Here is a 16,509-nt window from a genome sequence, read left to right as displayed (position 1 = left end):
AGATGTGCAGTCCTTCTAAGGACCACGCAATCCTGCCTCAAGCTGGTGGCCCATCCAGTCCACAAAATAACCTTAAGCAAGAGGAAATGTGGGCCAGTGTTTGGATATCTGGTTCACCATTCGTTTCTGCTGAGTAGAGCCCAAATCCAAAGCTTGGTCTCCAGAACCCAGGGACAGTCATTTGGAATTGGCTGGGCTCCCTGCTGATGCTGGCTTGGGAAAGTCAGGTCATCTGGGCTGGGTTAGTTTTCTGATGCATATGACCATAATGCTTGAGAAGGCCACACGTGGGCAATGCCGTAGGAGGTGTGATGACTGCTGTGCTGAATTTCCAGAGGCAAGGATGAACCAGGGAAGAACTTTCTCCTTGCCAAGGGATAAGGACAGAGGAGAAGACACAGCTTTGTTACTAGTTAGGCCTGCCCCCAGGACTTTTTTCTTTTTTAGGTATAATTTACATACAATAAAATTTTCCATAAATGTGCAACTTAATGTGTCCTGGAAATTGCATGCAGTGACGTAATCAACACTATACTCAAGATATAGAATATTCATATCAACTGAAAAAGTTTTCTTCTCCTTGTTTATCTCCTACTTCAGAACTTGGCGATTCCTGATCTGATCTGCTTTCTGTCCCTCTACTTTGCCTTTTCCAACACCTCACAAAAATAGAACCCCATAGTATGCATCTTTGGGCTTGGCTCCTTTTGCTTTGGACACTGCTTCTGAGATTCATCCATGCTGCTTCGCGTATCCGTTATCTGTCCCTTCTTATTGCCAAGTAATATTTCACCACGTGGGCGTATCGTTTGTTCAGCCATTTATGGTTATAGGCACTTGGGTTGTTTTTGACTAGTATAAATGAAACTGATGAATATTTATGTACGAACTCTTCTGCGGACGTGTCTCCATCTCTCCTGGGCAAATACATGCAAGTGGAATGGCTGAGCGATATGGTGAATGCACCTTCACCTTTATAAGAAGTTCTTGTTCAGAGCGGTTGGGCCATTTTTCTCCACCAGCAATGCATGATGGATTCTTGCCGCTCCACATCTTTGCTTGACTCTTGGATTTTGCAGTATTTTAAAATTTAGCCATTCCTGTGCCTACGCAGCAGCATCTCATGGTTCAGTGTATGTTTCCCTGATGACTAACGATGTTGAACATATTGTCGTGTGTTTCTGCTAACCCAGATGTTTGACCCAGAATATGTGTCCCCAGATGACCTGTGACCTGTACCCACATCAGTCTTTCTGAGTCATAAACCAAGTGCTCTCTGGTCCTGGCAAATATTTTGGCCAGTAGGAACCCCTTGAGGCCTTCAGCCCCTCTCTGATCTAAACTGGGCAATATGGTCCAGGGCTTGGCCTTGACTGTGGGGTTGGCTAAGGGCACTGACTTGCCCTCCATCGAATAAGAATCTAAATTTGCTCCCCTCAGAAGTCCCACAATAGACTGGCACAAGGGCAAAGCCTAATGGAGCCCTTAAGAGAGCCCAGAGCCAAGCTCTTTCCTGCCAAACCAGGGCATGGGGCCCAGTCCCTTCTCTGAGTTCTCCAGACGTACGAGACTCAGAAGTATTCATCACAGCCCTCCACTCTGCCAGATAGCCTCTATGGACGTGGAGGGCACGCCGAGGTCCTCATTCAGGATACCAGGGACTCTGCCGTGACTCCACTCAACTCACTTGTCTGTGCAGGCTGATGAATTTCCGAGGGTCTCCATCAGCCCAGGGAGGGAGCTGAACGTCCCCCAGTGCTGTTCCGTCCTGCATACGGCCTGAATAGGGTGAGAGACAGCAGGTCTTTGGGTGAATGGGCAGCCAAACTGGTTAGGAGGCGGGGGTGTAAACGCTGTGCTAGCCGGTACTGGGATTCCTGCATAGACCACTGCACTGCTGCCTGTCTCCTATCTGACCCCATCCTATCTGCCTGAAATGCTCCTCTGATTCTAAGCCTTTGGGCCTCCATAAGAGCCTCCTTGCTTCCAAGCAGTGCCTGTGCATAAAATGGTTGGGTCGTCACTGTTGGTAAATTTCCCTCCCCTCACTCTGTGCCTTTTCATGGAGGTGCTTTTTTATACAGCACTAAAACAATAAGATAATAACAGTAACAGGAAAAGCTATTGCATTTTGAGCATCTCGCTCTATGCCAGGGCACTGTGCTAGGTGCTTGGCACACATCATCTTATTGACTCTTCAGTCAACTCGATAATTTACGTATTTTCTCTCCACTTTTAAAGTGAAGACAGAAGGTTTGCAGAGGGAGCTTCCCCAGACACCAAGAAGAAGAGCCTGGATTCAAGCCCGAGTCTCCGTCCTCCCCATTAGCCACACAACCTTGAGCAAGTTGCTTAACCTCTTTGGGAGTCACTTTCCTACCTATTACCTCCTTCGCTAGCATAAGGATCAGAAGAGAAAATACACATAACATGCTTAGAATAGTTCCAGGCATATGATGGCTGCTCAGGAAATACTCAAAGAAAGCAACGGCCCCCCACTCCAGTACTCTAGCCTGGAAAATCCCATGGGCGGAGGAGCCTGGTGGGCTGCAGTCCATGGGGTCGCACAGAGTCGGACACAACTGAGCGACTTCACTTTCACTTTTCACTTTCATGCATTGGAGAAGGAAATGGCAATCCACTCCAGTGTTCTTGCCTGGAGAATCCCAGGGATGGGAGAGCCTGGTGGGCTGCCGTCTGTGGGGTCACACAGAGTCGGACACGACTGAAGCGACTCAGCAGCATCAGGAAATACTAGCTATCGCCTTTCTGAAACCCTCCAGAGCCCACAGGTGCAACTGGGGGAAAGCATCCTTTCTCCCTCTCTCTGGCCGCAGGGCTGGCTTGGCCTTTCCCATCATTTAGTCTCAGCTCACACTTGTCACCTCCTCAGGCAGGTCCTTCTCCACACATGGCCACTGAGTCACCTCAAGCCATTTTCCTGCCTTCTTTCCTTATAGGACTTCCTCAGCATTGACACGTATTTCACTTATTTGTCTGTACTTTTCTGTCCTTCCTCCCCCACCCCCACACACAGAATATTAACACCTTCCAGGCGATCCGCCCCAGGACACATAACTGAATCCTCAGTGCCTAAAAAGGGCCTGCATACAGTAGGGGCATAATAGCCACATTTGTTTTCCTGACCTCCCTGAGGATCCCTGGCCCCGGGCATGAAGGCTCTATCTGCCGCTGAGCACCTCCCCTCCAGCAGAGAACCAGCCTCCACTGCCAAGGAGAACCGGCGCCTTCCCCGCTGTGCCCCCTTCACCCCAGGCCGGTTGGGACCCTCCTCTCGGCTTCCTTGGTTCAGACTCTTTCCTCTCATGGTCTCATCACACCTTGTGGGAACTGCCCTTTATGTTTGTCAGGTTCTCATCTCAAACAAGTGAAGAATCTGAGGACGTGAGCATTGCCAAGGCCACCAAGTCCCACGAGCTCAGAGTCGATGGGCTGGGCCTGGGGATGCTTTAAATGCCCCGCTGGTGATCTGTCTGTAGACCACCGTGCAGGAGGCGAGTGCCTGAGGCAGCTCTCCTGGGCCTGCCCCTGGTCTGGCCTGAGGTGCGGCCCCATCTGCGTGGTTTAGAAGAAGGAGGGCCCTGAGGAAGAGGGGCTCTGGAGCACAGGTGTGCACCGTGCTGGCTCACAAAGGCCTCCTCAGAGTGGGTGATTCACCCCGCACCTCTGGGTGAGGAGGGCCATGCCCTTCAGGGGGTTCCGATCACATCCCCTCCCCAAATCACCCTGAGGTTCCCAGTGGAGGCTCCCAAAGTACATCAGTTGCCAGGGGGCCTGCCCTCTGGGGTTTCCTGAAATTTGTGTCCCTCCTCTAAAGCAGTGGATGAGAAAGCATGGCTCACCCTGCTGTGGGATCTGGAGGGCAGGAAAGAGAAGGAGCCACCAAGGTGCCCGTGGGCACCCCGGCAGCCTGTGCCGGGAGAGGCAGCACGTCTGGGTCCTGCTCGCAGGTTAACCCACTTGTGGGACTTGGAGGAAAGTGGAGCAGAGAAAGGGCTTGCCTGCGGCGTTCAGCAGGGCAGTGCCAGGCCTGGCTGTCAGCAAGGGCTCCTGCTCCCAAGCTGCCGTCTTGCTGCAGACTGGGGCCTTGGGGACCCTTGGCAGGAGGCCCTGGGTGGAACTGTGGGTGGTGGTCTGCACCCTGGGGCTATGTACTTCCTTGGCCCCCACCTCCTCGTCAAGTGACACCACCCAGTGGAGGCCTCACTCTAATCTGCCCACCGTACTGGTCTGGTGTGGGCCTGTGGGGGGTGGGTCGCTTAGCAAAGATACTGATGTCATGACCCACAAGCTGTCCAGCCCCGGAGCCTTGCTCCGCTCACCAAACTCCAGGGCGTTGCAATTGGTCAGGAACTCAGGCAGGTAGAAGAACTCTGGGGTCAGCTCTCTGACATCACTCATGTTCTCTCTGGAGGCCGATTCCCACGCGCTCTTCACACTGTGGAACATTCTATCTGCCACATCGAAGCTTCCACCCTAAGCAGAAAAGGGGCGACGTGATCAACTGTGTGGTGATAACTGGGGGTGCACAGGCTTCACTAGAGTGGGCTTTCTTCACCCACTCTGTCCCCCAGACACGGGTTCTGCCATTAGGCCCTTCCATTCACTCCCCAACACACGTGCACACATCAGGCCACACACGTGGGCAACTGTTTCTTCAGGCATCTAATCGCCTTGACGGTTCGCTGGAACCCTGCACCAGAGCTTCCACGCAGGATGCATGGTCCACTGTGATTAAGGGAGCAATGTTTCCCCAGTTTAGAAACCGGAGTTCAGATCAGAGACAGGAAAACCACGGTCACTCATCCGACCACTTGACACACTCGCTGAGGGTCAGCTCTGAATCAAAGTACAAGGGGTGGGTCAGACAGTCCATGTGCGGGAAAGTTTCCTGGAGAAGTCAGCCCCTGCTGAGACGGCAAGTCTGGTGCTGGAGAACACGGTGATGTTCTGAGCTGAGGGCAGGCCTGGAAAGCACGTCAGGTAGGGCCCTGGTGACATGTAATACAGCGGCCTTGATGAGAGGGGACCGATCTGAGGATGGAGTGCTCATGAGGGTCACATATGGTGCTTCATGAGGATCAACCTTGTTCCAAGGCCCACTGCCACAGATGGGTCCATGCAGTCCTGAGATCGGTGGCTGAGCCAAGCTCGACTTCCTTCCTTGGATTCTCTGTGCCTCTCATTTGAATTGTCATATCTCTTCAGTTGACACTACCCTTATTCATCATGTGATCTTGGGCATTGGGAGGAGGCAGAGAGGTCCCAGTTGGAGGAGTGAAGATGCTGTGGGCAGAGGGGCTTCAAAAGAGAGTTTTTGAGGCTGGGATTTGGGTCTGTTGGCTTAAGTTTAGGGATGCCCAAGGGACACCTCCTCTCTGGGATTCAGTAATTCAATTGTCCCCATTGTAACGGGGCCTTTTTTGTTCAGCCAGAACTAGCCTTTCTTTTGCCAGCCTCTGCAGAGGGCACATGTGGCTGGAAGAACAAAGGGATAGAACTCAAATTGCCAGTGCCCTCCTTTGCTCCATCAGCTCCCTTCTCTCTTCAGGGACCGAGGTTTCCCACCATCAGTGGCAGATGAAGTGTAAAGAATATGCTAGCATTCTCTGCACAGGGTCAGGGACACCAAGAAACCCAGTTACCCCCGGGGGTTTCAGCCGAACACAGTATTTGGGCAGCTGAAAGATATGGCTTTTCTCCAAGATCATTTTGTTCTTGGTTTTAACCAATTAGGCAAGGGCTTCCTGGGTGGCTCATTGGTAAAGAACCTGCCTGCCAATGCAGGAGGTGCGGGTTCGATCCCGGGGTCAGGAAGATTCCCCGGAGAAGAAAATGGCAAGCCACTTCAGTATTCTTGCCTAGGAAATTCCATGATCAGAGGAGCCTGGCAGGCTGCAGTCCACAGGGTCACAAAAGAGTCGGACAGGCTGTTTAGTGACTAAACAATGGCAAAATTAGGGGATGAAGCCCACTCTCATATTCAAACTGAAATGGAAACAAAATGGTGGAGGGGGTGTTTCTAAATAAATCTGCTCCTAACAAGTGGCTCATTGAAATGTATTAAGAGCTTTGTGTATTTAATCTGCAGCCCGAGCCTCACATCGGAGGGAGATTGATGCTGCCTCGTCGTCCCACTTTCCTTTTGCAGCTTTTATGAGTGCTGATGGTAATCTCCTGAGAAACAATATGATTTGGTAATAAAAAGATTACCTGTATTAAATAAAAATAATATATACATGGGGAATATTGTTAGTGCTACAAATCTGGTTAAAGATATTACCACAAAGAAAAATGTTATTTTTTTCACAGCTGTCTAATGCATTTTAGCAAAAGTAATATCTTTAAAACTTAAGCCTGTATTATTTATAAAGGAAGCAATAACTGATTTTCCTATTTCCTATATTAATAAATGTATTTGCATACATTTGTTTCAAAATTAATGGGTTTGCTCACTTTTGCAATACAAAAGAAACGCCAAATCCCCTGGAAGGAAAAGTGGAGCTGCTTTGCAACTCATATTAGTTGCAAAGTCTGTGGGTTGACACAGACTCTGGTGGCTGCCAGCAAGGAGTCCCATCAGAGCTTGAGTCTCAGGAAGGGAAGGAAGGAGATAACGAAGAGAAGGCAGGAGGAGGAAAGGAGAGAAGAAGCGAAGCAGAGAAGCAGAGTCAGGGTTTACAGAGCGCCCCCATAAGGAGAGTTCAAAACAAAATCAAGCAACAACCAAATTGGGTCTAGAGAGTGGATGGAAACAGGATGGTCAGAGAGAATTTCTGGGCCCAGATCTGCTCCTAAATCTAGCCTGCAGATATTTTTGAATATCAAGATTAGTGAATCCTCCGAGTATCCAAACAGAGCAAAAAAAAAATTAATAGCAAGGTTACTCTTATCAACAGAGGCGCTACTTATTGGCAGAAGATTTCCCAGGTGACATTAAAGCCAAAAGACAAGGCAGCTAAGTCCGTAGGTTTCTGAGGCAGAAGCTTACAGTCTATGCCCAGCCAACATCACTCATATGTAAAGACACCAGAAGAATATTCCCAAAGTTGAAGGGGTCAGAAATAATACAATCCTAAGTATCTGTCTCAATTAAAATACGTTAAGAGGTGCTCAATTTTACTAAGAGGTGAATCAAAATTAAGAGCAAGTGACGCAGGAAGAAGTGACTGGCAAGGCCACTTTGACCTGTTGCTGAATATTTGACAGGAGTTAAAGTCAGAGTAAAGTTCATGATTACAGTGCATTGGTTAAAACTGCAAACACCTTGAAAGGAGTTTTTGTATTGAAGGAGCTATTCCTTTTGTATGAGGACACAGAATCTATGTGCACCTGCGTCCCTGGATGGGCATTTCAATGGTAATAATAATGACACCTATATGGACACAACTCCATGAGGGGCTGGCATTCACGGAGCCCCCAGGTGAGAGGTCTGTGTCCAGTGCTGCCCAGAGGCCCTGGCTCTCTCTGCAGTTGGCATATGTCTTACACAAAACCAGTCGCCTCGCCTCAGGTGGTTCAGAAAACTCTTCCCTGCTGCTGGTAACAGCTGACTTCACATGGGCTGTGACTTAATTAACACAGCACTTGATTTCGGTTTCTTATTAAATGCAGCAGCGGCAGCGGAGGCGGCACTGTGCCCTTGCTGGGGCGCTGGCTGTCTTGCTCTGCCCTGCCCGGGCTGGATCCCAGCTCAGGCCTGAGAGCAATTGGTACTCTTGCCAGGGTGGAAATGGGGGCCTGTGCTGTGGCCCCAGACTGGCATGGCCTCCTGGTTGCTCAATTGTCTGAAGGCTCACAGACAGTGGGTCCCTGTAGGCAAGATTCCCAAGATCACAGCATCCAGGGAGGCAAGCTTGGCAGACAGCAGTCTCACACCCCAAGGAGTGGGGATAAGCACAGCACCAGTGGAAGCCAGAGTCACATGGCTTGTGTGTGCACCCACCCAGGCCACACTGCTCATGTGTGGCATTTTCTGGATTATAAGAGGCTATCGTTGGGGAAACAGTGGAAACAGTGGCTGACTTTATTTTGGGGGGCTCGAAAATCACTGCAGATGGTGACTGCAGCCATGAAGTTAAAAGATGCTTACTCTTTGGAAGGAAAGTTATGACCAACCTAGACAGCATATTAAAAAGCAGAGACATTACTTTGTCAACAAAGGTCTGTCTCATCAAGGCTATGATTTTTCCAGTAGTCATGTATAGATGTGAGAGTTGGACTATAAAGAAAGCTGAGTGCCAAAGAACTGATGCTTTTGAACTGTGGTGTTGGAGAAGACTCTTGAGAGTCCCTTGGACTGCAAGGAGATCCAACCAGTCCATCCTAATGGAGATCAGTCCTGAGTGTTCATTGGAAGGACTGATGTTGAAGCTGAAACTCTGATACTTTGTCCACCTGATGTGAAGAGCTGACTCATTTGAAAAGACCCTGATGCTGGGAAAGATTGAGGACAGGAGAAGAAGGGGATGACAGAGGATGAGCTTGTTGGATGGCATCACTGACTCAATGGAGATGAATTTGCGTAGACTCCAGGAGTTGGTGATGGACAGGGAGGCCTGGCATGCTGTGGTCCATGGGGTCATGAAGAGTCGGACATGACTGAGTGATGGAACTGAACTGAACTGATAATCGTAGTAACAGGTTTGAGGCAGAAAAACAAACACAGCAACAGAAGAGGCAGACATCAATCCTAAGACCAGCCTGATAAAGTTTAATAGGCTGATGGACAGAGCGCCTGATGAACCATGGACTGAGGTTCGTGACATTGTACAGGGGACAGGGATCAAGACCATCCCCATGGAAAAGAAATGCAAAAAAGCAAAATGGCGCTCTGGGGAGGCCTTACAAATAGCTGTGAAAAGGAGAGAAGTGAAAAGCAAAGAAGGAAAGATATAAGCATCTGAATGCAGAGTTCCAGAGAATAGCAAGAAGAGAAAAGAAAGCCTTCCTTAGCGATCAATGCAAAGAAATAGAGGAAAACAACAGAATGGGAAAGACTAGAGATCTCTTCAAGAAAATTAGAGATACCAAGGGAACATTTCATGCAAAGATGAGCTCGATAAAGGAAAGAAATGGTATGGACCTAACAGAAGCAGAAGATATTAAGAAGAGGTGGCAAGAATACACAGAAGAACTGTACAAAAAAGATCTTCATGACTAAGATAATCACGATGGTGTGATCACTCACCTAGAGCCAGACATCCTGGAATGTGAAGTCAAGTGGGCCTTAGAAAGCATCACTATGAACAAAGCTGCTGGAGGTGATGGAATTCCAGTTGAGCTATTTCAAATCCTGAAAGATGATGCTGTAAAAGTGCTGCACTCAATATGCCGGCACATTTGGAAAACTCAGCAGTGGCCACAGGACTGGAAAAGGTCAGTTTTCATTCCAATCCCAAAGAAAGGCAATGCCAAAGAATGCTCAAACTACCGCACAATTCCAAATACTCAAAATTCTCCAAGCCAGGCTTCAGCAATACGTGAATCATGAACTTCCTGATGTTCAAGCTGGTTTTAAAAAAGGCAGAGGAGCCAGAGATCAAATTGCCAACATCCTCTGGATCATGGAAAAAGCAAGAGAGTTCCAGAAAACATCTATTTCTGCTTGATTGACTATGCCAAAGTCTTTGACTGTGTGGATCACAATAAACTATGGAAAATTCTGAAAGAGATGGGAATACAGACCACCTGACCTGCCTCTTGAGAAACCTATATGCAGGTCAGGAAGCAACAGTTAGAACTGGACATGGAACAACAGACTGGTTCCAAATAGGAAAAGGAGTACGTCAAGGCTGTATATTGTCACCCTGCTTATTTAACTTATATGCAGAGTACATCATGAGAAACACTGGACTGGAAGAAACACAAGCTGGAATGAAGATTGCCAGGAGAAATATCAATAATCTCAGATACGCAGATGACACCACCCTTATGGCAGAAAGTGAAGAGGAATTCAAAAGCCTCTTGATGAAAGTGAAAGAGAAGAGTGAAAAAGTTGGCTTAAAGCTCAACATTCAGAAAATGAAGATCATGGCATCCAGTCCCATCACTTCATGGGAAATAGATGGGGAAACAGTGACAGACTTTATTTTTTTGGGCTCAAAAATCACAGCAGATGGTGATTGCAGCCATGAAATTAAAAGACATTTACTCCTTGGAAGAAAAGCTATGACCAACCTAGATAGCATATTGAAAAGCAGAGACATTACTTTGCCAACAAAGGTCCATCAATGGTCATGTATGGATGTGAGAGTTAGACTACGAAGAAAGCTGAGCACCAAAGAATTGATGCTTTTGAACTGTGGTGTTGGAGAAGACTCTTGAGAGTCCCTTGGACTGCAAGGAGATCCAACCAGTCCATTCTGAAGGAGATCAGCCCTGGGATTTCTTTGGAAGGAATGATGCTAAAGCTGAAACTCCAGTACTTTGGCCACCTCATGCAAAGAGTTGACTCATTGGAAAAGACTCTGATGCCGGGAGGGATTGGGGGCAGGAGGTAAAGGGGACGACAGAGGATGAGATGGCTGGATGGCATCACGGACTCGATGGACGTGAGACTGAGTAAACTCTGGGAGTTGGTGATGGACAGGGAGGCCTGGCATGCTACGATTCACGGGGTCGCAAAGAGTTGGACACGACGGACTGACTGAACTGAACTGAATAAGATTTAACTGTGAAAAGCATAAAGCAAACCTTATTCCTAGGAATCAGAATATGCCACACTGCCATTCTTAAGCTGCCCACACCCCTCTGCACAGTGCCCAGTGGGCAGGCTATAGCCCAAAGAACGCTGCACCTGTGTTCCATCAGACCACAGGGGGAGTGCACAGGCACCCGCTCTCCACACCAAAGCCCTTCTGGTCCAGTCGCGGATCCAGCGCGTCACTGTGGCTCAGTCACGTGATAGCTCAGAGGCAGACTTTGCTTCATCCAGAGCAAGAGCATGCACTTTCTTCTGCTGACTCTTGCATGTGCTCCTGCTCTGGAGATGCTGGACGTACTCACGTCCCTGCTCTCCAGATGAGTGAGAACAGCTTCACTGCCTGGATTCTGCACCTTTCCACCTTTCTTCCACTTTTCCACTCTGGGATCCGTGCTGGGGATGGGGGCTGGAAGTCTTGGGCTGCTGAGAATGTAGGGAGGCTCCTTTCCTTGTCACCATACAGAGGTGAAGCAAAAGTCTTTTGAGAAGAAACGAGTCTATCCCCAGGAGGCAGAGTGAAATGGAGGGAGACGCCTGACTCCAGGAAGTTACCAGATCATTCTTAAGGAGGTCTGCACAGGCCCCAGGACTCGCAGATGGGAGCCACGCACGTTCCCCCTAGATGTAGCTGTTGTATTCATTCCCTAGAGACTACAGTTTCTTTTTTATGATAAGGGAAAAGCAGAGTCAGTCGGTTCTTTGGCTGGTTCCAAGGCTTGGACTAGTAGTGACCCACTAGAAGTGGCAGTTCAAAGTCGGAAGGAGAAACCAATTCAGAAGCATCATGGAGATGTCAACTTGGATGAGCCAATGTGTCCCAGAAAGAGTTGAACCCAGAAAAACCAGGAGTCACATCAGACGTAAGCACTGGAGTCAAAAGAACTCAAGCTAATATGACGGCATTGGTGCCATGTAAAAGCAAATGAAATTGGCTTTGACCATCTCACACTGGTTTAGACCATCTCACATGGGTTTAGACCATCTCAAGCCACTTTGGGCTGGTCGTCATTGGACCAAACTAGCTAGAATAAGCTCAGACCCGTGTGATTAGCTTCAAAGTGACTTTAAGCCAGTAGGTTGGCAGCACAGCCGTTTCATCTGGCTCACGCCATGTGGAATGCTTTGACACAGTCCAGACTGTCTTGAATTAGCTTAAACCAGAGAGGGGCAGCTCGCACCAGTTCAGGCTGGCTCAGATTAGATCTGGTGGACGGCAGGGGGAAGACAGGAACAAGGGCGATTGACCCCCTTCACGGCATCAGCCCTGAGCGAGGGGCTTTGCCCGCATTTCCTCCTTCAGTCTCGTGGTTCAGTGAGATGTGCGTCATTAACCCTCATTTCCAGAGTAAAATAATATGCAGAAATAAAGTAAAATACCTGGGATATAAATCTCACAGTTCGATGTTTCTAGTTCAGTCTGCCTCGTCTCTCTGTGAGAAGACCCTTTGCAACAGGTAGAGATGGGGCTGTACTTGGTGAGACAGAAGGGGCGAGGGGAAACTTCTGAAGCACCCAGAGCTCCCAGGGTGGAAAGCCATCGTGGGAGGCAGCGCCGTCATGGTAGGCGGGCTCATCCCTCCACGTGGGTTGATGCTGAACAGCTGGATGGGATTCCTGGCATGGGGAACAGCTCAGGGGCCATTTGTCCTCCAAACCAAACTTACTTAAAATGCTTGTTGCCTGAGAAAGACTCAGGGGAAGCACGCTTGTTATTTTTGAGTTAATTTCCAGGGAGGGGGGTTATATAATGTCTAGACAATCCATGCCTTCAAGGAGAGAGAGGATTGTGCCAAGAAACAAGACAGGAGGGGTCTGCTGCCAGTTGGAGAGAGAGCCTTGACATTGCCTATTTGTACCTACCCAGGGCCCGGATGATTGCTTTAGGTTTGACTCAGAGCGGCCTTTTGTCTTGGGGTCAAGGTCATCTGAGTAACTGTAAGGAGTGAACTTGCTGGTGAAGTCAGACTGAAACACACACTTCCTGGGATGCTCGTGCTTTTCCTTTTGTGAAGCTTGGCTGTCAGAGTGAGTCCCTGAAAGTTCAGCAGCCTGTTACCCTCCGTGGCCACGTCTTCCTATTCTGTAGGACCCTTAAAAGGCCTCGATCAAGAGTCCCTAAGCTTGGATGCTGTGCTGTGTTCTCTTTGGAGTTGGCTGAGCCAGCTATCTGCAACTGGGATACCCATGGCTCTCCCCAGTCAAACCTTATGCCCCTGGATGACCTTAATTCAAGATCCTGGTGGTAGCATTAGAGGGAGAGAGAGAAAAGCATCCCAGCCTCCCATGAGGCACTTTATCCCAGCTGTTCCATGTGTCCTGACACTAGCATCCACTCAGGATCATACTGGCCTGCTTCTAGCCTGTATTGGACTGCCAGGTAAAATATAGGATGTCCAGTTAAATTTAAATCTCAGATAAACAGCAAATAATTTTTTAGTATAAACCACTGTTTATCTGAAATTCAAATCTACCTGGGCATCGTGCATTTGTATTTGTGAAATCTGGCAACCTTAAGCTGGCATGATGTTCTGTTAATTTATGGGTAGGCAAATTGGTGAGTTTCCTTCTCCAGTTTAGCTGTTCATTTCAGTATTAAAAGTAATTTGCTTGTCTTTTTTAAGCCTTCAGACTTGTACTTAGCATAGTTTTATGCATTCTGACATCACAAGTGATATTCTTTTCATTTTTCCTTCTTTGTGTTTATTTTTCTAGCCTGTGACCACCTACCTAACCTGCAAGGAGGTCTTCAAGCTTCCTGTGTCTCCTTTCCCACTAAGACCTGTTTATGTTGAGTATGTTCCCCCATATCTCATTCCTTATTTTTCAGTTTTTTTGGTGAGACTGTTGGATAGACATGGCGGTGTGTCCATGAAGAGTAGCTTGCCTCAGCTGGATGGTCCAGGGTCCTGGAAGCAGTGGCAAGTGCGGATCATGGGCTCAAGGCTGGATTTCTAGCAGGGGGGTCCCTGCCTTGTCCAAGCCTAGCTCTTAGCCTGCAAGAGCTAGCTCTGTGTGTGCGTGTGTGTGCATGTGTGTGCATGGGTGTGCACGTGTGTGCACGTGTGGGCACGTGTGGGCATACACGCATGTATGTGCATGTGTGTGTGTGCATGGGTGTGTGCGTGTGTGAGTGTGCACATGTGCGTGTGTGCGTGTGTGTGCGTGCACATGCACGTGTGTGTTTGTGTGTACATGTGTGTGCATGTGTGTGCATGTGTGTGCATGGGTGTGCACGTGTGTGCACGTGTGGGCACGTGTGTGCGTACACACATGTATGTGCATATGCGTGTGTGCATGGGTATGTGCGTGTGTGCACATGTGTGTGTGCGTGTGTGAGTGTGCACATGTGTGTGTTTGTGTGTGTACATGTGTGCGTGTGTGTGTGTGTATGTGTGTAGGGGGTCAGGGACGCTCACCTGCAGAGAGCAGAAGGCCTGGGTGAAGGGTGGCATCCGGACCAGGAAGGAGGCAACAATGATGGCCGAGGAATAGTGAGTGCAGTAATGGCACTGGGCGGCCATGTCTCCTGCAATGAAAGCACAGGCCTGGGTCGCATCCCCGCCCGTGGCCTGCCCGCCCCTCCCGTCTCCCCCCAGAGCTTGAGTAGCAGTGGCACTGGGCGGCCGTGTCTCCTGCAATGAAAGCACAGGCCTGGGTCGCATCCCCGCCCGTGGCCTGCCCGCCCCTCCCATCTCCCCCCAGAGCTTGAGTAGCAGTCCTGCACATGGCGCGGGTCCTAGCAAGTGGGCAGGGGCCTCAGGGCAGTGTGGGATGCAGAAGAGCTCCTCAGCCTGCAGAGAACCTGCTCACCAAAGGCAGGGCTTCGGGGCTGAGTGAGCCTTTTGAAACGTGCTGCCTCCGGGACACATGTTCATTTACGGCTCACTAGGATGTTCCTAGTTTGGTAGTTTCATGTTTTAGTTCAAAGTGTTTGAGAAAACCAGTATAGCTGGCATCAAATATATGACAGAAAATGTTCTCTTTAAAATACATCCATTGATGTTTAAAAGGTGAACAGATCCAAAGACAAACAGAAAGGCTCTAAGAGTGCAGCTGGCGTGTGAAAGCGGCAGAGACTGTAAAGGGAGCGCGGGGACGATGCATCTGGGAACCGGGTTCTAGGCCAGATGGATGCAGGCTCTGCAGCTCAGAGGCTGTGACCTTCAGTGAGTTGCCTGACGTCTGAGTTCCAATTTCCTTCTCTTTACAATGGGCCATTGAGTGTGCTAATGCAGGCTGGTCTGCCCTGGCACACAGAAAGCGCTGAGCGGATGTCATTTTCCTGCGCCCGGGAATGGAGGTGTTTTAGCACTTAGCACCGCAGCGCTCACTCCTGATTTCCTGTCGGAATCACCTGGAGTGCACCCCATCACAGACTGATTTAAATCATGATTTCCAGGGGTGGGACCTGGACATTAACATTTTTAACGAGCTTCTCAGGTGATTCTCACAGGCAACCAGGGTGCAGACTGCTGGGTTTGGGTGTTCTTTGCTGCTGCTGCTGCTGCTGCTAAGTCGCTTCAGTCGTGTCCGACTCTGTGCGACCCCAGAGACGGCAGCCCACCAGGCTCCCCCGTCCCTGGGATTCTCCAGGCAAGAACACTGGAGTGGGTTGCCATTTCCTTTTCCAGTGCATGAAAGTGAAAAGTGAAAGTGAAGTCGCTTAGTCGTGTCCGACCCTCAGTGACCCTGTGGACTTGCAGCCTTCTAGGCTCCTCCGTCCATGGGATTTTCCAGGCAAGAGTGCTGGAGTGGGGTGCCATTGCCTTCTCCAGGGAGTTCTCTATCCAAATGCAATTGTCTGTAGGCTGGATGACACCTAAATCATTACCAACTCTCACTTCAAAGCATTCAGATAAAGAGCATTGCAGAAAAAAATCAAGCTGGGATCTACTCACCTTCAGTCTTCTCAACCTCTTTAAACCTCTGGATGAATTTCAGCTTCCTTTCCTTGGTCTGAGCTCCCATGGGCTTAGAAAGATCACGGAATGTCTTGGGATTCATCAGGTTCAATGTCTAGAAAGTAAATGTGCAGCTGGAGTTAACTCCCCGGGACCCTCTTGTGCCCCCGTGAGACTGCAGGAGCCACGGTCTTTAGTTTTATGGTTCTCTTTATTGGTTTATTGTCGTTCGGTCTGACCCCCCTCCTCTGGTGATTAGCAGGCCTGGTAGGGTTTTATGGCCCCACAGCCAGTGATCCACTAAGACTTAATAGGGGAGAGATGGAAAATGAGAGGAGGGGAAGATTGATTTCACACTGAACTCTTCCAAGTTGACCCAGATCAGAACATTGCCACCAGTTACCCGAGAGACTTTTAAAAGAATCCCTGTTGTCAATGGATACCTGGCTTCTGCCCTCGCTGAGCAGTTTGCGGTTCAGGGTTCTTGCTTAGAACTCAAACTGATTTCGTAGGCAGTCAGAAGGCGTCCGTCTGGGGAGGAAATGAGAGCAATGGCCTCGTGTTTTGGGAGGCACCTCCCTTTTGGGGCGGTGAAAGCAGTCTTGGCGCCCCTTCCCCTGCCCTTGGAATGCACAACAGTAGCACCATGACGAGTTTTCAGGGCTGGGTGTCCTCTGGGTTTGCGTGTCTTTATAGAAGGAGGCATTTCTCTACATGCCTCTTCCTTTCCACTAGCAGTGAATCATCAGTTTTCCTGGGGAGGCAGGGCCGGCCACCATGGCTGGTGAGAAAAGGGGGCAGGAGTGAAGCTCCTGAGACCCCTTGAGTGACAGCACCATGGAAACCCCCTCGGCTACAGCTGATGCTGCCAGGGCAGAGTGG

The 16,509-nt window shown here is 49.3% G+C and overlaps 1 protein-coding gene across 7 annotated transcripts in view; it reads right to left on the bottom strand.

Annotated features, from left to right (window-relative positions):
* WDFY4 (WDFY family member 4) overlaps positions 1 to 16,509 on the bottom strand; it is a 267,801-nt gene that overhangs the window by 18,992 nt on the left and 232,300 nt on the right. For all 7 annotated transcript variants that reach the window (XM_042241016.2, XM_042241015.2, XM_042241018.2 and 4 more), the window contains 4 exons: positions 15,625 to 15,742; positions 14,143 to 14,252; positions 4,344 to 4,497; positions 1,688 to 1,779 (listed from right to left, as the gene is read on the bottom strand). In XM_042241016.2, the coding sequence (XP_042096950.1) occupies positions 1,688 to 1,779; positions 4,344 to 4,497; positions 14,143 to 14,252; positions 15,625 to 15,742 (474 nt within the window). The remainder of the gene's footprint in view (positions 1 to 1,687; positions 1,780 to 4,343; positions 4,498 to 14,142; positions 14,253 to 15,624; positions 15,743 to 16,509) is intronic.

This window comes from Ovis aries, chromosome 25 (assembly GCF_016772045.2).
Source record: "Ovis aries strain OAR_USU_Benz2616 breed Rambouillet chromosome 25, ARS-UI_Ramb_v3.0, whole genome shotgun sequence".
Classification (NCBI taxonomy): domain Eukaryota; kingdom Metazoa; phylum Chordata; class Mammalia; order Artiodactyla; family Bovidae; genus Ovis; species Ovis aries.
This window is presented reverse-complemented; position numbering and strand designations above follow the sequence as displayed.